At 35.6% G+C, this 20,661-nt stretch overlaps 1 protein-coding gene across 1 annotated transcript in view; it reads left to right on the top strand.

The window, feature by feature from the left end:
* LOC134802996 (mediator of RNA polymerase II transcription subunit 16) overlaps positions 1-20,661 on the top strand; it is a 44,930-nt gene that overhangs the window by 21,011 nt on the left and 3,258 nt on the right. Inside the window, exons 10-18 of the mRNA XM_063775725.1 lie at positions 4,991-5,083; positions 5,230-5,347; positions 5,871-5,991; positions 6,328-6,414; positions 8,181-8,334; positions 8,424-8,560; positions 17,532-17,671; positions 18,373-18,476; positions 19,181-19,284. Of these exons, the coding sequence (XP_063631795.1) occupies positions 4,991-5,083; positions 5,230-5,347; positions 5,871-5,991; positions 6,328-6,414; positions 8,181-8,334; positions 8,424-8,560; positions 17,532-17,671; positions 18,373-18,476; positions 19,181-19,284 (1,058 nt within the window). The remainder of the gene's footprint in view (positions 1-4,990; positions 5,084-5,229; positions 5,348-5,870; positions 5,992-6,327; positions 6,415-8,180; positions 8,335-8,423; positions 8,561-17,531; positions 17,672-18,372; positions 18,477-19,180; positions 19,285-20,661) is intronic.

The following is a 20,661-nucleotide window of genomic DNA, read 5'->3' as shown; positions in this document are numbered from 1 at the left end:
ATAATTGTATTTTTTATTGTTTTTTATGTGCTTTTGTATTTTAATTTTATATTCATATTATAAATAACCTAACTTAAGACGAAAAATAAATAAATAAATTAATAATTGCTACAATTAGCAACACTTTTAACTGCTCATCGGTGGACCTTATTACAAAAAGCATAAGATCCTCCGATGGACAGTTAACAGTGTGGGCGATGTTATTAATAGATAGATTATATTTACAAAGCTTAGAAATAAATGGAAAGTGGAAAAATCTGTGTGTCGGACGAGACTCGAACTCGTGACTCTGGATCACTAGCCCATCGTTCTACCAACTGTGCTACCGAGACAACTTCACTATTCTTTCTTCACTTTTATCCACTTTACCTACATTTATTTTTAAACTTTGGGTGGGTATCGTTCGCAGTTGTTTCTGCTTGATGATTACAAAATTAATGCCGATGATGATTGTCTTGGTTAAAATTAAAAAATTAATATTATCATCGTTAACTTAAGAGTTATTCTCTTGTCGGTGGAGTATCTTCCAACTTTCCCTATCTTGCGCCAGCTCTATACTGCTGATGATGATTATATAGGATATTTAAGAGCCAACAGGAGTGGTCATTCCTCCATACAAACGTAGTCCTCGTTTTCCTCCGTGGTTTTTGAAGCTAGAGCAATGATTTTTTCAACACAGATTAATATTGTCAATATCTGTGTCGGACCGTTTTGCTTTTTTTGATATTTTTGTTTTTTAAGGCGCTAGAGCCCTTCAAAAACGGCCAAAATGGCCTAATAGACTATGCCGCAATGAGAGGCGTGGTATTCAAAACTGATATCAATTAGCCAAAAAAGCAAAACGGTCCGACACAGATAATTTCATAATCATTTTAGATTTCCAAATTTGGTTACGATTGGTTAAGTTTTGGGGGAGGAAAAAGAGGACTACGAAACCTCGATTTTTGTCATTTTTACGCAGGATTTTTCGCCTCAGCTGCAGTTGTCCCTATCGCACTAATTTTAGGGGCGGAGTCAAGTTTCTAAATACGTACACAGCCAGAAAAGTGATGGGCAATAGTCGACATTTAATGTCGATAATCTAGTGATGTAAGAAGTTATCGATAAACCGTCTTGTGTGAAAATATCTAGATCCTAAGATACAAGGGGTTTTGGGTTGAGAGTAGGGAACACATTTTTGTAGTTATGATATACAATCTATTATGAACTTTTTGATTCTAATATTTCAAATTAGAAATCAAAATCAAAAATATTTTATTGCATGGTTAAAATGGGTTAACAAAATTTTTAGGTACCTACAGGCACGCTTCGTAATTGTCGAGCAATTTAGGGTCCTAGCTGAATTGGTTGTTCCATACTTACTCGTGCTCTATGGAATGTCCAATTTAGCTAGAACCCTAAATGGCTCAACAATCACGGAGCGTGACAGTACTAATGATTCATGTTCTGTATATCCTGCCCTACAATGGCGTTAATATTTGGTTGTCATGTCTATACTTCGTTTTCAAGCATTATTGAAAAAAAAAATAGTAAATACTAATATTAACCACTAAGTACATAACTATTACAAAAAAAGCTAAATAATTATACGATTGCATGCTTAAAAAAGACACGTCACCTTCACTAATGCTAAACAAACGAAGAATAAGAACTAACAGCGATAAGACCGCCTGTTGCTACCTTTATCTACATTGTAAATCGGTTTTAGGGTTCCGTACCCAAAGGGTAAAACACGGGACCCTATTACTAAGATTCCGCTGTCCGTCCGTCCGTCTGTCACCAGGCTGTATCTCACGAACCGTGATAGCTAGACAGTTGAAATTTTCACGGATGATTTATTTCTGTTGCCGCTATAACAACAAATACTAAAAACAGGATAAAATAAAAATTTTAGTGGGGCCTCCCATACAACAAACGTGATTTTTGACCGAAGTTAAGCAACGTCGGGCGGGGTCAGTACTTGGATGGGTGACCTTTTTTATAAATAATGGTACGGAACCCTTCGTGTGCGAGTCCGACTTGCACTTCGCCGGTTTTTTTTTAAATTTGTTTTTATGTTTGTGGTGTAATAAAGAATATTTTAGAGTCAGACCAAGAAAAGTCTACAGCAATTTTGATAGCACACGCAGTGCAAGTGTTATTTATATGTCATAATTTCATAGAAGCGACGTTTGAAATAATACTTGCACTGCGTGTTCTATCAAAATCGCTATAGATTTTTCTTGGCCTAACTCTACTTTAAATTACAAAGTAAGGCCTAAATTATAAAATAAGGCCCATCAATGTTTTTTTTTGTGTTTATTAAACTTGATATTTTGTCTATAGTATTAGCGGACATGGCCTCAAAATTTAAACCCGCTTAAGAATCGGGCCTTATTTCGTGCATTATATACAATACTACCCATTTTTGTGTAGTCATTATTTATACTATAGAAGCATTGTTTGAGTAGCCAATTATTTAAACAGTATTTTTTTAAAGGGCAACGGTGGCAATATTTTAAGGTCTGGATAATAAGATACAGATCTTAATAAGGATATCAATGTAAGTGAATGTTACCATGACTACCAAACAAACAAATGTGATAGAATTTGCCAGCTGGCATTGTAACATTCAGACAGTTACCTATGTACCTAATCTGAAATATGAATAAATTAGTAATATTTTAAACAGGAAAGTAAACCGAATTTTGGCCTTTTGCTGGACACAATCACAATAGTAATTTGTTTTACAAGAGGGCAAAGTTTATCGCCACCGGTTGATGCATTTGCAGCACCAATGGTAGAAAATGCAAGCTCATCATCAACTGCATAATCGACGTTTGATATGACTATTTAATCCGAGCTTTTTGATCATGAATCATGATAAAACAAAATTTTAGAAGGTCGCAGAATAGTGGATTTAAAATATTTATTTTCTGTGATCTCAAATATCAGGCACGATCATACAAATTGTACATTTGCTGATCTTGCCTTTGTCATTGAAAGACGTAAGGGTTTACACAGAGAATATATATTTAAGTGTAATATGTGCAAAAAAAAGGAAACGATACACTCTGAAGACCCAAAAAGAAAATGTTAGTAAATACTGCTCCTCCCCATGGTTACTTGGTTCCTTATTCAACCTACCTGAAATTAAACGAGTAGGTTAGTAAATTATATCATTTTACATTATAAAGTTAAATGTTTAGGTATCTCAATCACTTACTCACTGGTGGACATGGACGCAAAATTTTTGCCCATCTACTTATACTATCTTATAAAAAATGAAATTTTGAAAGTTAGCACGCTTAAAGTTCGTTTTTAGGGTTCCGTACCTCAAAAGGAAAAAACGGAACCCTTATAGGATCACTCGTGCGTCTGTCTGTCTGTCCGTCTGTCACAGCCTATTTTCTCGGAAACTACTGGACCAATTAAGTTGAAATTTGGTACACATATGTAAATTAGTGACCTAAAGATGGAAATGTTTTTTTTATAATTTTAAAATACATAGGTTCGAAGTTATTTAAGAAAACAGCCAAAAAATTACCATTCACCCCCTTTTATCTCCGAAACTACTGGGTCTAAAATATTGAAAAATACACAAAATAGTTCTTTACCTATAGATGACAGGAAAACCTATTAGAAATGTGCAGTCAAGCGTGAGTCGGACTTATGTACGGAACCCTAGTTTTTGCATTAAGGTAACAGATTTTGACATGTCTTATTAAAAATTACCATTGAAAAATAAGTCATAGCAAATATGTTAGAATTATAAATCATATTAATCATATTAATGAGCAAGAGCACCCTAAACCGGCGAGCGTGTATGAGGAATGTTATGAATGTGAAGGAAGCGAAAGTGGTATGTCAGGATCGTAGCAAGTGGAAATCCGTGGTCTCTGCCTACCCCTCCGGGAAATAGGCGTGATTGTATGTATGTATGTATGTATGTATTAATCATATACTTTTTTATATTCTTTTGCTTTCATAAGTAATATAAACTAATTTTTGAAAGCGTTTTTCAATAATTATTAATAAAAAGACACGTCATGATTGTTTACCTTCTTTCTAATGCTAAAAAATAACGAACTATAATAACCGGGCCTTATTTGGTACAGAACCTTGATTTGATAGGTACATCGGATATTCTGGGCCCCTGAGCTTGTTACGTAAAGGACAAAATGGTGACATGTGGTTAGAGCTGATACTGTTAAACTAGTGGTTCTGTGCGCTAAGTATAAAAAATAAGCTTCAGCGAACTCATTAAGCCTAGAAAAAACCCTACACCCTACTGCCACTTAAGTCAGTCTTGAGTCTTTGAATCAATTTCCGTAGTAGTACTAGTACTACTAAGGTACTAGGAGGTAATAAGGCCTATAGTAGGTATAATAAGGCCTACCTGAAAAATAATGTTCTTACAACAGTGTAACCGTGTTAGTTATTTGAGTAACATATATGTAAAGTGATACAATTAAAAGCTAACAGCAAACCAGTACATAAATTATATCTTATGTACTTCTTATGAATTACACTCTTATAAAGGTTTCGGCTAATTACGCTTAATTACTTGAATAAAGGTAGATGAATTGCGTGCGGTCCAATAGGTAACCACAACTCACGGAGTCCAAAACAATAAGCTGATCAGCAAAGTCAAGTAAACAAAGCCAAGTCACAGTAGTAGAAAGATTATCGAGTTCCGTAAACGTAAGCCGGGTCAAAAAATTCAATCGCAACACAGTAAGTAATAAGTGAACGCCTCGTGGCAGTAACGCACGAAAAATAACATTGCAAATTGTCGGCAATGAGGCGCGCGCGGGTGCAAGCGTACGCATCTGTGTGCGTGCATTACACACACAAATACAGTCTCTCACGCCCCGTCAGAGCGACGGGTATATTCAGCTTGAAATCTCAAAATTGACTTTTAGCTCAGCTCCCGTTTCGTCTTAACTACATTATTGTCTGACAAAATTTACCTTGCCAGACTACAGATAGTAAAATTACTTTTTTTCAGATAAGCACCACAGCGGTGACAGTCTCAGGGTTACCAGGCCTTGAGGCCGGCGCTACGCCCCCGAAGAAACCCAAATACGGAGGAGCCCTGGCAGTAAGTTCTAAATACGGTTTATACCGACTTCAAAAAAGGAGAGGCATGAATCGTCGACACTCAGTTCTTTGATTTTTCTCGGATTTGCTATATTTGCATTTATTTACGAGTGCGACTTACGATTACAAACATTTGTTTCAATTCAGACAGGTGCAGCATGCGCCATAGTATCATGTGTGGACATGTCATGGCTCGGCGGCGTGTGTGTGTGCGTCGACACACATGCGCAACTACACGTATATCGTTTACCCGCAGCCGACATTTGTAAGTAATATTCTTATAAACATGCACGATAAATATTAACAATTATAATATAGGTCTTAAACGACTACCTTGTGGTACACCAACATCACATCCGATAGTAAATACCACTAGCCGAAGTTTAAAATAAGTAAAAATAATGGTCCCAAAAACTACCCTGCGGCATAGCGATATCACATCCGTCAGCAGTAAATAGCATTAGCCGGAATTTAAAACTATTGGTAATAATAATAATAGGTTCCAAAATAGTACCCTGTGGAACACCTAGTATATTATAATTAAGGTTGCTTGAATTTTGTATTGTTCCTTTTAGTTTTGGATTTCCTCTTTTGATTCACTTATGTAACTAGATTATAGACATTATCTGATTATCTCCATCTTAATGACCAATGGTGATATACTTATAACTGTATCAAACGCTTTACTAAGGTCAACTTTCAACCTTACTTACCCAAAAGTATTTTTTTCAGTGGAAACTGTGCTTGTTTTATGTGTGTTATACAAGTAACTGTGTATATTGTTTTAGCCACACCACTGCTAGTGCAGCACACAACATCCCTGTTAGAGTACGCGATGGTTTCTGGACTGGATTACCGGGATATCATCATGACGCTAAAACCTAACGCCATTGATGCTGTGTATGAGAGGTAGGTCTTTTATTATCTGATCAATATAGTCATTGTCATTAACCGTATCTTTTTTACCTTTATTTTTTTATATCAAAGCATTTATTTACATAATAGATATATACAATACAGTGGTACTACTAAACTGAATTCATAACTAGCTTAAATCTAAAATAATTACTTTTGGAACTCAGGGGGTTACAAATAGTGAATTTTGAAATTAACTCTGTTGGGTGACTGCTATATAATGCATCATGGCCTACATCTCGTCCATATGTCGCCCTTCGTATGAACACTCTTATTGTGAAAGAAAGGTTCAATAAAATATATGAAATAATAGGAAAGTTTCTTTGACAGGTTTACAGAGAGTTTCCAACGGCAGCCGCAGGCTTTCCAGCAGTTCTATTACCAGAACTGGCTCAAACTACGCATCGCGCTTTGCAGGTAAAAACCTTTTCATTGCATTCAACTAGCGACCCGCCCCGGCTCCTCGCGGGTTAACTAATTGTACACAAACCCTCCTCAAGAATCACTCTATCGATAGGTGAAAACCGCATGAAAATCCGTTCACTAGTTTTGGAGTTTATCGTGAACATACAAACACAGACGCGGCGGGGGACTTTGTTTTATAAGGTGTAGTGGTAGTGATTGTTTTTCGATCTTTATGTACTTACTTCCTTTCAATACGCGGTAGTTTAAAATTAGGTATCTTGGGTCGTCCCATTCGCTTTTTGAAGTTCTTAAATTAGTCCCATTTTGCTTTCGTTACCCATTCTACATTCGTCAAGTTCATAGGTGGTCTTTTTCATATTTGGTTGTTTGCCTTTTTCTTATTTCGGCTTATTCCGGTATTCGTCATTATCTTCTTTGGGCATGTTCGATGTTAGACAATTTCTTTTTTTTGGTTTCATTCGTTATTCGTCCTATCGTCTTTGGTCTTATTCTAATTTCGTATTTTTCTTATTTAGGCTATTTTGAAATTTGGACACATTCTCTATTTGTCCCGTTAAATATTCGTCCCGTTCGATATTCGTCCCATTCGATATTCGTCCCATTCACTATTTGTCTTGTTTTTTATTTTGATTCCATAAACAATAATCCTTATACTTAAATATTAATTAAATGTAGCCTAAACAATACACATGTAGGGGAGATTAGTCCAAAACGGGGACACGGGGCTTACTCCGTCGTGCCGTGCCTGGTCTTAGACCAGGGCACTGTAGTATGGCTACTTAAGATAGTTTCAGACTGATTAAAGCTTTGGTAACTGCTGTCCTTCTTCAGGGCGACTTCTATGACAGCCACGGGAGGGAAGGGATGATGAAATTGATAACCACACTGGGAAAAAGACAATCAAAACATATGGCCAAAGATGACAAAGACTACCAGCGAAAGTGACGAATGAAGAATATGACAGAATACAGAATAAGACAAATTAAGAACTTGTCAATAACCGAATGGGACCAACAACGAACGTGTCGAAGTTAAAATGACGAATAATGAATGAGACTGAAAACGAGATAGACTAACATCGAACATGCCCAAACAAGATAATGACGAATACCGGAATGGGTCGAAATAAGAAAAAGGCAAACAACAAATATGACCAAAGATGAGAAAGCCCACCGACGAACGTGACGAATGTAGAATGGGTGGCGAAAGCAGAATAGGACTAATTTAAGAACTTGGCAAATAACGAATGAGATGACCCAAGACGATACCTAAAATTATTCAAATAAGGGAGTTTATAGGGTATTTGACTACTAGTCAAATCAGTTTCTTTTTTCGAACTGTCAAAACGATTTTGCTACTATGGAATTTATATGAAACACTAGCATGTGACGTCACAATCAAATTACCTATTCTATATAGTTTTATACTGGTTTTAAAATAGGTATAATGTCTAAAAATAACTGCTGTCTACGTTTCTCTATCAATCTTCTGGTGCTTTATTTCATGCCTGATGTAAAATAATTTATGTTAAATACAGTCAAATTCCCTATTAGCTGACATTAGGTAATCTATGTAGGTAATCGTCTATAAAGAGTCTACATATACACTGGCAAACCCACTTTGTCGGTACAAAAACGTTGCGAAATTCTAATTTTCTATGGGAGGGCAACTACACGCGCCAATTTTTAAAATTTCCCGCCTTTTTTACTGACGGAACTGGCTTGCCAGACTATACCTATGTATATTTCCCTATACAGAGTAATGCCGACCGCTCAAGGCGCCGTCTCATCTCTGACACAGCTAACTACCCTCGCCGGTGCGTGGGCGGCGCTGGCGGCCACGTTACGCGGAGACGACAGGCGTCACGACGACGTGCGGCTAGACGCGCTGCTGGAACACGAACACGACAAGGTACAGACACAATAAGAAAATTAGATTTAACTATAATAATCGATTGAAACCCCTTTTCTACCCTAAATTAACATTTTTTTACATTCCAGGCTCTAGTGACACTCGAAGCGAAAGCCGAACTGTCGAGCGACGCCGTGGTGTTGACTCCACTGCGTCGCATCTTACAACAGTGTGTCGACATCGCCACCACACATCTGCAACATGCTGCGACGGGCCATACACATCCGTAAGTTATATTCTAGAGGCCCATTTACATTATATAACTTTTCTGCACATTCCATACAATAAATACCTTAGGGGTCCTTACATCTTACACAGATCAACTTAGCCCCAAACTAAGCAAAGCTTGTACCTACGGGTGCTAGACGACGACATACATACTTATATAAATATATAGATAAAATACATATAGTGCGTCAAGCAAATCTTGTCAGTAGCAATGTAAAGCAAACTAAAGTAGGGCAACACTCAAAGAGCAGTATTGCGCTAAGAAAAGCAGCAATGTACGTCGAACTAAAACGAATATGATTTTTTTTCCGCTGAGCGCGCCCTACGTACGTCAATTCAAATTGTCACTTGCGGCTTATTGAAAATTTTAGAAATTGTTATTTAATATGGACGGACAATTTAAAAGCCATGTTAGTCAAAATGATTAACAAATTTGAAGATATCAAATTACAATTAGAAGCGGTCTATGCCATTAAACCATTCTGAGAGAGCTCAAAATCACCAAACGACTCTCAACAATCTGCCAGGAGGGCTCTTAGATTATTTGGGCACATAATGCGGTCGCCACACCACAGCCTCGAACGTGACATCATACTGGGGCAGGTTGAAGGCAAGCGCGCTACAGGAAGAGCCCCTGCAAGATGGTCGGATTCCATAAAACAAGCATGTGGTTCCATGCAGAGGGCACCCCCATAGCCCTTGTTCGCGATAAATGGAGGGACATAGTAATTGGTCACGATCCTCAGTCATGAGGGAACGACAAAGAAGAAGAGATGCCATTAAACTAGAATGTATGAATAAAATCATTGCTTCCGCAGGTAGATGTCCTACTGGATTTTAATATTTTATTAGATTTCTCAGTTGGAATTCAATTTTGATCATAGCAAAATGGAAATTGTGGAATATTTGATACTTACAATATAATATGCCACTTGTTAATGTAAATTAGTGTACTTTTCTGGATCAATATCACATACCTACCTGTGTAATATTTTGATTGGTATATATTGTACAATATACATAATAAAAATAAAACAAATGATATTTGGGTGCTTATTAGACCAATAGTGGGACCGGATTTTTGCACTAAAAGTTTTGATAATTCTAAAGATGAAAAAGTGATACTTATCTGACATGGGACATATTTTTAAGCATATTTGTAAAATATGACGAAAAGTTAGAACGAGCGTTAGATATAAATTAGGTATTTATATATTTTTAGTAATGATTTTTTAATATTGAATTAAAGTGCAATGTTTAAGTTCCATCGTTTATAATATGTATGACGCTTTATAATGTAAAATTATTAGAAATTTTTTTAACGTGCTTCTTAGTCAAACTACAAATTAGCTTATTATTTTGTCGATATTGAATTAAAGTTTAATAAATCCACAACAACATATCTAAATTCTTAAGTTAATAGGCAAGCTAAAAATTTAGAAGAATAAGATATATGCTTTAGAATGAATATGCGTTTTTTGTCCTATAATATCTAATATTGAATTAGAGTCTGTAAAAATAAGTCTATTACTATAAAATAATATACGCAGCCATATTATGGAAAATAAGAAATTTCGGTGTGTAGCTTGCATTGTAATAGTAAAATATATTTAAAAAGGCGCGAAATTCATACGCCGCGCTGGTCCGTCAGTGTCGCCGGCGCGGCGCCCGAGACCCTATCATAGCCTACCTATACCTCGCCCCTCGCCTCGCCCCACCTGCCGCTCACAGCACTGTCTGTCTTTTCTTATCATTCATTTGTTTGTTTACTGTGGACATATATAAATTAGATGCGGACATTACGTGAAATTAAAGGGGTCCCTTTGTTTCCCATAAAGTTTTAAGTCATAATGTATTGTTTGTCATATAAGAACCTTCAGGCTCTCGAATTAAGGTTTATTTTTGAATGGCCTTAGTAGCAGTTTGATAGCGTTGACTCGGCTCGGAGAGTTGGCGAATTGGCGATTCATTCGCCGAGTTAGCGGATCGGATACCAAGTTATCAGTTAGTTTAGTGGCCGAGTTGATTAGGAAGAACATTTGAATTTCGAAATTGTAATAAAAATGTACATGATATTCACAACTATTTTTTACCATAGTTTGTCAAAGGACTGTCTCATTTCAAACATAGAGAGAATCATCATACTATCTTTGACTTACACTAGTACTAGCACCCAAAAGAAAAGGATGAATATAGTTTTTTGTTTTTATTTACTGACAAATTGGTTTGACCGACTATACCTATTTCTGGTTCCTATTGTCATGTCCTGTCCTATTCAACGTCAATATCATATTATGTATATTATAAACCAACTGCTCAATATTACACGTATACATATTGAATATACAATAAGGTAAGTGACCTCACCTTATTGTATATTCCGTGTCGGCCGTATATGCCTATATACGGCCCACCTTAAATTAAAATGTTTTTTTTTTAATAAACAGGATATTAAGTATGAAAAACTCACTCAAATAGGTATCTTATTTATTGAAGTTTCTTCATTATACCAAAATAGTTATAAAAATATTACGATACTCTTGGAAAATATACCTTTTATAAAAGTCCTATTGTGGGCCTTATTGAACACTAGCAGGGTATTACTTAATCCCGCAAAAAATAATAATTTTGACAGTAGACAATAACAGATTTTATTGTTTTTAACTTAAGAGTTATACATATACAAATAACAATATTTGGTACTTCACAACAAGAGGATATTTATAATAAGTTATGGTAAAATTGACTTTAAAATGATAAATATTGAATAACGTTAGTTTGAAATTGATTTAAATGATAAAGTAAATATTATCGGAGATATATATATCGGATATCGCTCTTAAACAAAAAATATATGTCGCTAGTCATTTATAACCTAAAAGCGCCAAAATACGCAAAATTATATTGAAATGACACCTGTCTATTGAATTTGAAGAATACTTTAACAAGGGTGGTTATCTGTATGACAATGCACCTTAAAAATAATTTTCAAATGTATCTATTATTTCTATACTTAACACGATAACGAATTCTACGTAAACCAAACCGCGGGCAATCCCTAGTACATATAGAAATAAATAAGTGTAGGTAAGTTTATTATATATAGCGCTGACATCGTTAACATTATTGAGCATTGTCAATGTCACTTGTATGCGGATGATGTTCAGATGTACTACACGGCCCGTCCTTGTGACTTTCCTGACTCAATTAATAAAATTAATGAAGACCTCGAAAGTATCTCCGCTTGGGCTGAACAAAACAGTCTGTTGCTAAACCCTATTAAGTCAAAGTTTATGATTTTGGGTAGTAAAACTCAAATTTCTCGAATCTTAGATGGTAGCCCTCAACTAAATATTAGAGGCTCATTAATAGAGCGAGTAGAGGAGGCCAGAAACCTGGGTATAATAATAGACAACCAGTTAAGGTTTGAAAAGCACATAGCGGAGCTAGCCAAATCATGTTTCTTTAGATTGAAAGTATTGTATCAAGTAAGAAACCTTCTAGATGAAAAAGTTCGCTTGACATTATGCGAATCGCTCGTATTGTCTAAGTTGAACTACGGCGATCTGGTGTACGGGCCTCGTCTGCAACAAAAGACTCGTCGACTAATACAACGAGTTCAAAACGCGTGTTATCGATATTGCTACAAAGTTCCTCCAAGGAGCCATATCACACCGTTTTTGAACAAATCTTCGACTCTGAATATGGCATCACGTAGACATTTACATCTTGCTTGTCTTCTCTTTGGCGTTATAAATTGCAAGTCACCCGAATATCTATTCTCTAAAATAAATATTTCTTCTTTTCACAACCGACACGCCACAAGATCTACTCGACGTTGCATTTTAGAAGTACACCCTCATAGGACGATTGCCTTTACCGGTTGTTTCCGTTATCTCGCGACCAAATGCTGGAATGATATCCCTCCGCCTTTAAGACAACTTAAATCCAAAAAAACATTTAAAACCCACTTTAAAAAACTTCTCCTTGAAAAACAAACCGCTGGGATTCCATTCGGCTATTTGGTTGCAGATTTTAGGATATAACATGGTGAGGCTGGTGTCACACAACTGGGAGACGTCACACAGTACACACGGGTCAATTTTACCTACTATCTAAGTATTTCATCAAAAAATTATCACACGACATGCACATATCACACTTACACTGTACGATTGTTTTCGACGTACGTAAATACTTCTACATAAATATAATATTTGTTGTGACCTGGGTTCCGGCAGAAAATCAGTGCTTTGCTCGAAAGAGCGAAGCATATCACTGAGCCGTGACCCTTTTGTCCTGCTGCAACGCACACAGTTTGTACCTACCTACTTTTATAAAATTTTACTTTTGTACCTACTCATTTCTATGTTATTTTCTTTGTAACTCAATTTTCTTTGTTAGTGTAATAATTATTGTTTTTTTTTTCTGTTATGATATGTTTAAATTTATATTGTGTGTCATTGCAGCTGTCAAATAAATGATTTATCTATCTATCTATCTATCTAAGTTTCCATTAGTGTACCTACTATTAACAATATAACTATTTACCATTGATAATAATTTTATAAACGTTTTGCGTATTTTTTACGGGCACCGCGCTAATCGCTAGCCCGTCACCGTCGATCGCTGCCTCCTGCCACGGCGCACAGCGCGGCGCGCGAAAACGCCGCGCGTTTGAAATGTAACTCAATATAAGCGCGGAATGCATACTTACGTATCAGTATTTAGTGTCGCCGTGATTTTATATTTCTAATATTTTGTGTGGGAACTAAGATCTTTATTATGACCGTGTAATATTAACTCTACAAACTTTAATTCAATATTGGCTATACTGCTTAACCAGAAATCAATATCTAGACAAGCACATTGTCTACATTTCTAATTTTTTACAAGTATACTAAGTTGATAGATAATATCGTAATTTTACAATATCAGCTACTTTAATTCTTTATTGACAAAGTAATTCGTGTTTTTACGTTCACCAGAAAGCAGCTGTTCCAGATTTCTAAAAACCGAATATTGTGAATAAATTAAAGTGTTATTGAACATGTTACAGTTTTTTGTAACTTTAATTTTATATTTACATAGTTATTTAGCAAAATTGAAATATTTAAATATGGCCGAACGCTCCACCTATAATTTTCTAATATTTTACATAAATGTTATTTAACATGCATGCAATAACATATCAAAAAAGAAAAAACTTTAATGTTATCAAAACCCATTTTTGTTCCACCGCTGGTCTATTATTTAATTTAAATGTAAGAGAAGATGAGGGTCACTTTAACTTACCTACACTTTAATTCAGGGCATTCATTGAAAAAATATGAAGTTACCAAGGTTACCTGGTCACTTCAACCAAGCATCATAATACTCTGTAGTCATCTATTGCATCTTAAGCATAAAACAGATTTGTTACAAAATGTGTAATTTAAGTTTCCAAACATTAGGAGTTAACTCCTTTTACCTTCCCTATATAACTTTAATTAACTTACAATAAACATTTCTTGGGTAAACTAAATATTTTTAGTTTAGTTTAACAATAATTTGTCTAATTTAACCCTTGGTACCTATTTTATTTCATGGTCTAAGAAATACTATTCTTCTATTCAATTTATAATTTGTAGGGTTCTGTGGCAGGCATAAAAAAGATTCTTTATGTAGTTTGGCCCAGGACTGACTGTCTAAAGACAGAGGGAATCATACTCTTTTTCTTATGCTAAAGCTATGAGTATAATTTTCTTGGATCTGACTAACTGGCTAGTTGTGTTTGCCCGGCTAAAGTTTAGGAAATATGTTTGAGAAATATAACACAATTATAATATTGTATAATAAAAATAAAAAATACTGTTAGGAAATTTTATTAACTTGTACATTAGGCTATTCAAGACTTGTCATTTTGGAAATGTGAAAATACTTTTCTAAAATGATACCTACACTGCGTCTAGTGCTCCATATGAATGCTGACTACATTATTTTCTTTTATTGAACAAACAGGTATGTAAAGCGACTTAAAACTTCTTTTAAAAAGATACATAGGTACAGTCAGCAGCAAAAGTTACTAAGCGGGCCAGGTATTCAAAATTACCTTGACACACTCTTATTCTCTTAATAATAAAGTCGCGTCAAGTTCATTTTGAACACCTGGCCCGTTTAGTAACTTTTGCTGCTGACTGTACCTGTTTCAGCAAGTATAAACTATAGTAGTATACCCTATAATGGACACGGAACCAGTAATGGGACAAAAAAACACAATTCCTCTAAAATAAGTATATAAAAGTAGTTTATAAACACTGGATATATTTTTATCATAAATAAGAGTCCTAGAGCTGATTATGTTTGAATTTTTATTAAATTCGGTTATTTTTTAAGAAATGTGCGTCAACCCAAAAGTTGTCGTGCCACTGAAAAAAAATATCACTAAAAATTCTTAACAACTTCGCTAAGAGAGGTGAGTTAATTTATTAAATTTTAATTAATTAATACTTGATGAAAACTAGAATGTGTTTCGTTAATTGCATTTACCATGAGATAAGGTAATATATAACACACTATGTTGTGACTCCACAGATGTAAAAAAATAGTGGTATTTGGTCCAATCCCATTATAGGAGCTGTAAAACTGCATACCTCCTATGATGGGACAATTGACATAATGATGCTTGCCATGCCATAATTTCATGTTTTAAACAATACAGAAGTAAAATGTAGTTACGAAATATGTCAACCAGGAGGTATTCTCGGACTTAGGATAAATTAATATCGTTTTTCCAAACTTTTATTTAACTTGCCTTGTTAGTTAGTGTGGGTCAAATCTTGGTAGCTGAATTTGACCCACTTTTCGATTTCCGATTCAGTTGAAATTTTGTGTAAGTACGTAATTAAGTATGCAAATCGGATGATAATGCAATATTATGATAACATGGACTTGATCTGATGATGGAGACAGGAGGTGGCCATGGGAACTTTATCGCAATAAACCCTAACTAATTGTGTTTGGGTATATTAGAATTGTCTCGATGAATCTAATACAATAATAATTAGCTGTGGAAAGAAAAATACATTCAGCGATAAAAGCTTATACCAAAAATTGATTTTTTTGCCATAACTTATTCCCCATTTCAAAATTTTATACTGATAGAGCAATGTCCATTATAGGGGGCCCATTACTGGATCCACGTCCATTACCGGGGGCCCATTACTGGAGCTTTGGTGTCCATGACTGGAGAAAATAAGCATAGTTTTAATTTGTTAATTATGTGGAAACTCATTGCAGTATCTTTGATACAACACGCCTAAAACATGAAAGGCGGATAGGACTTTCATCTTTTAACACGCTAAGCGGAAGACCATTTACATGTACAAGGGAAATATCATAAATACTCCAAATTTCCTCTTAAATGTCCCATGACTGGTGCTGTTACTATATATATATATAAAGTATATATGTGCAGTAGCTGAGAGCATGAAACAAATTAGCCTAAATAATATACTTTCTTAATGACTAACATAAGGACAACTTATACAAGAATAATCTATTCCATCAATATTTAAGCTCTCAATATTTTTGTTACATTTTTAAATAATAAATTTATTTTTCGTCTTGGTTGCGCTGTACACGTATATAAACCGCCGTAGGTAAGTATTGTCTGACTGAACTTCTGAAGAGAAACTACCTACTACGAACGCATTGAGCGAGATTTAATCCTGCAACAAACATATGTAAGGATTAGGTAATGTTGCGAAAGAACGGCGATATAATCAAAGTTCTTAATACTGTTTTAAAAGTTTACCTTTGTAAATTATGTAGTCGAATCAGTCGCTGAAAATAGTAAGATATGTGGGCCTATGGACGGTTTCCAGCGGGCTCAGCACGGTTCCATTTTTATCGACTATCACTATGCGCGTCCCTTTCGCACTTACATACTTGTTAGAACGTGACAGGCATGGTGACAAGGGATAAAAACGCGACCGTGCTAAGCCGCCTGGACACAATGTGTGGTCTTATTGGATAGATTTAGGCATACGTTTTAATTTTATTTATGCCTTTTAACCCTTAAACAAAAAAAACTGCACATAATCTTAAAAGTTCCCAAGTTCTTCCCATGTTCTTCCAGTACTTGTCATAACCTAAAATTTTAGTAATGTTTACTATGAACGAGTATGATTATACATTGCAGGCTTAGCTTTGCTTAAGGTAATGCACAATCTTATTAAATATCAGAAAATATCACAGGTCACAGCAGAAATATCTCTTGAAATAAAAACGATTCAGAATGTCAACAAACAAGTTGGCCACAGATAAAACACAGACGACACGCGATTTTGGAATTATTCGAACACAGTGTTGCCAGCCCGCGATTTTTCAAATTTGCCGCCTTTTTCTACTGACAAGATTTGCTTGACGCAGTATACTTATATACATAGAAAACACCCTAAACTCAGGAAGAAATATTTATGTTCAGCACAAATAAATGCCCTTACCGGGATTCTAACCCGGGACCATCGGCTTGACAGGCAGGGTCACTAACCACTAGACCAGCCGGTGGTCGTCAAATTGAGGCAATAGGGAATATTACGCAAAACTCAGCGTAGGGGGCGCCACTACCACTATCCATCACAAACGGGGGTCTACCGCGAAACAAGAAAATCGAAATTTTGTTATTTAATCTCTCTCTGGTATATTCCAGCGATAAAGAGGCAGATAACTAAATTTCGATTTTCGCGTTTCTCGGTAGGCCCTTGTTAACAAATCGCCTTGATGCATCAATGTCATATTTTATTGTCTGTGAAAACTTGTCAAAAAACAGTTTAAGGCATAGTATGTATAAGTTACTCTATGGTTTACTAGCTAGCTTAGTGCTGCACTCTGGCGGCAGAACATTGTAGTAATACCCCTATTGAGGAAAAATAAAATTGAGGCAAAATAGGTCAGTGTTGATGATTGATTGATCCAATGTTATTGAGGTATGAGACGTGGACGGACGGCACGGCGCTGACGCTGCTGCGCAAGCTGCTGGTGGCGGCGCGGGCCGCGGGCCGCGGCGGGGAGCCCCTGTCCCGCGCGCTGGCGCGCCTGCAGCACCAGAACACCAAGGAGGTCCGAGGTAACCTCACATTCTATTCAAGATCTCCAAACTTTTGAATGAACCAATACATAATAGTTATGGCAATTCAGTGTAGGTACAAAATTGTTGTTTAACCTCTCGTGCTAATATTGATATCTAAGCAATCAAAAGACTCGAAAATTTAACCACGAATCAAATCCTAATAAATACAATGAAATGTTTGATAAGTAGTTATAATGATTACATAATAGTAATAGTTAACTCTTTATTGTACAAAAAGACATATTAAAAATAACATAAAATTAGTAAGAAGTACAAAGGCGAACTTATCCCTTTGAGGGATCTCTTCCAGTTAACCTTTGAGTAGATGAGAGGAGAGAGTAAAAAGAGGGTGACAAATGCAGCAAAATGTACAAAAAGGTACCAGAAAAATAAAAGGATATAAATACATACAAAATTTATAGGATAAACATAGGTAGGTACATACCTATATTACACAAAAAGGAATGGGGAAAATACACTAACAATTGGAAAGTAGAAATAAAGCAACTATACAATATAAATATAGGCATATTAATCAGTCAGATCAGATAACCATAGCTTCTTTAACCTCTCCTTGAGCGACGCAACCGATTGTGCCTGCCTCGGAGCGAAACAGGCAGCTCATTCCACAGCTTCACTGGACGCATTGCGAAAGACTTGTTGTATTTTTTGTATGTTATATTTATGTTTGTTCGCAGAGGAGTGCGCTACTCTGTGCCTCCAGCTGACGACCCCCCGCATCTGGGACTCGCTGCCTCGCTGCACGGTGTCCGCGCCGCACGGGAAACCGCCGCCGCATTATGTATGTAATATCTGGGAGACCGACCTTTGCTCGGAAAACAAATAAAAAGTCAAAGATGCGCGTTTTTCCAGAGATAAGATCTAGCTAGATCGATTTATCGCCCCCGAAAACCTCCTCCATATAGCAAATTTCATCGAAATCGTTAGAGTCGTTTCCGAGAGATATATATATAAATAAACAAGAATTGCTCGTTTAAAGGTAATGTAATCCTAATCCTAATCCTAATGTCCCTAGTGTCCGTATGAGCTAAGTGTACACTTTACAGTCTTGTCAAGCAACAGAGTGTGGAAATACCACCATACACAATACCTATTAAGGTCAATGTGGTGAAGACAGTCTATAAGGAAAGACCGTCTACAATACAACCTTCAGTGGTCAGTCACGTCAAATCGGTGTCTAACTTTTTAGTGATGTCCGACGTGCCAACTGAATCGATCGATTCTATCCATTTTTACTCGATTGTAAATGTTGCATTTATGAAGTGAAATTTTATAGATGGCGATTCGATAAATGATTTGTGAATATGAACTGTTATTATATGACAGAAGAAAACATGTCAAAGCGTGCAAACTTGTCTTTAAAAAGATTTACTTCTATTATCAGAGTAGGGATTTGTAAAATGTTACATTAAAATCATTTTTTTAAGTTATATGTAGTTAAAGATAATGTTGTGGCAAAATGAACTCTGGATTTTTTCTTTACAGTTTGAATATGGTATAGAGCCCGAAGGTTTAAGATACGCGCCCGAACCACCGAACTACGGCACTATGTGCGAAGTGATGCCTTCACTAGGGATGGACTGCATACGGTATGTATCATATGTATATCATATGCAGAATCAGAAAAATTCTTTTTTTTTTTATTAATCAGACAATTTCTACAAAGATACAAAGATTTATTTGTTCAACATAGGAACGTTAAACTATGTTACACTGTGTTCTATGACATTGTATTTTCCAAAGTAGTTAACCCTTGTGGTTAAAGTGTGAAGCAAACATAAATCATATATTTATTTGTAAACAGTCTTTCATCTATCTCATTCTGTCGTATAAGCGAATCTTGTACGTTGCCTGTTTGCCAGTATGTCAATGCAACAATATTTGATTGTTTTGACTCATTTGTCAAGACGGCGGGTGTTGCCAGATTTTAAGTTTTTTACTTCCTTTTTGTTTCTTGTCAAACTGATGATGACCAAGCTTTAGTGAGATCAATGGGGTTGGCAACTGTCAAAGGTTCTTATAAATGGCGCCAGCATAGGTTTTACCTAACTTTAGTATTGTTGTAGGTACGAGATTTAGCTTTAAGGGCTAGCATCCAGGTCATAAAAAAAAACAAGAATTCGACACTTTTTAGGACTAACAGTCAGACAGACCGGTCCCCATTTAAGCAGATCATGTTCATAATTTATTTTATTTTATTCGGGATGCTTACTGCCTAATATACATAGGTTAATAGACTTATCTACTATATGCAAATTACAAGCTTCCACATATATAATGCTAAATAACATAAATATAAAGGTCTCAAATTAGCAGAATATTATATGTAGTAGCTTATATATATTTTATTTATTTATGTAGTTTATATGTATAGTTTGCCTTTTTTATATTCACTGAATAGGTATATTTCTCTCTCTGCACCAATTGTAGATGTCTGTTTGGCCCTATGGTTGACTGGTAGAGAATGCCATTTGGCATTAAGTCCGCCATTTGTACATTTTTGTATATACTTTGTGCAATAAAGTTTAAATAAATAAATATTACACTATATAGGAATATTCCTGATAAACTATGAACGCAAACTTAAGTCAGGTAACGTTAACTATCTATTGAAAATAATATTTTTAACATTATTAATCTTGCTGTGAAACAAATCTACATCGGGCATATCATTAAGTTCATTAAATAACCTAATTGTACGAGGGAAGAAACATTTTTTACGAATGTTATTGCGAGAAAGAGGGATGCGAAGCAAGGGTCTTCTGCGCAGTTGCGAGACAGGTATATAAAATTGTACTTTGCTCACAAGATCCGGGGAATCGACTATACCTTGGGCAATTTTCATTAATAAACTTACGTCATTTGCCAATCGTCTCTTAAATAAAGGGACAAGATGGATTTTTTTGCATGACATAGAATAGTTGTCCATAGATAGCTTAAATTTAAAGGAGAGGAATCTAACAAAC

The sequence above is a fragment of the Cydia splendana genome, chromosome 25 (assembly GCF_910591565.1).
Source record: "Cydia splendana chromosome 25, ilCydSple1.2, whole genome shotgun sequence".
NCBI lineage: Eukaryota > Metazoa > Arthropoda > Insecta > Lepidoptera > Tortricidae > Cydia > Cydia splendana.
Note: the sequence above shows the minus strand (reverse complement) of the source record. Positions and strands in the feature narration are given on the sequence as shown.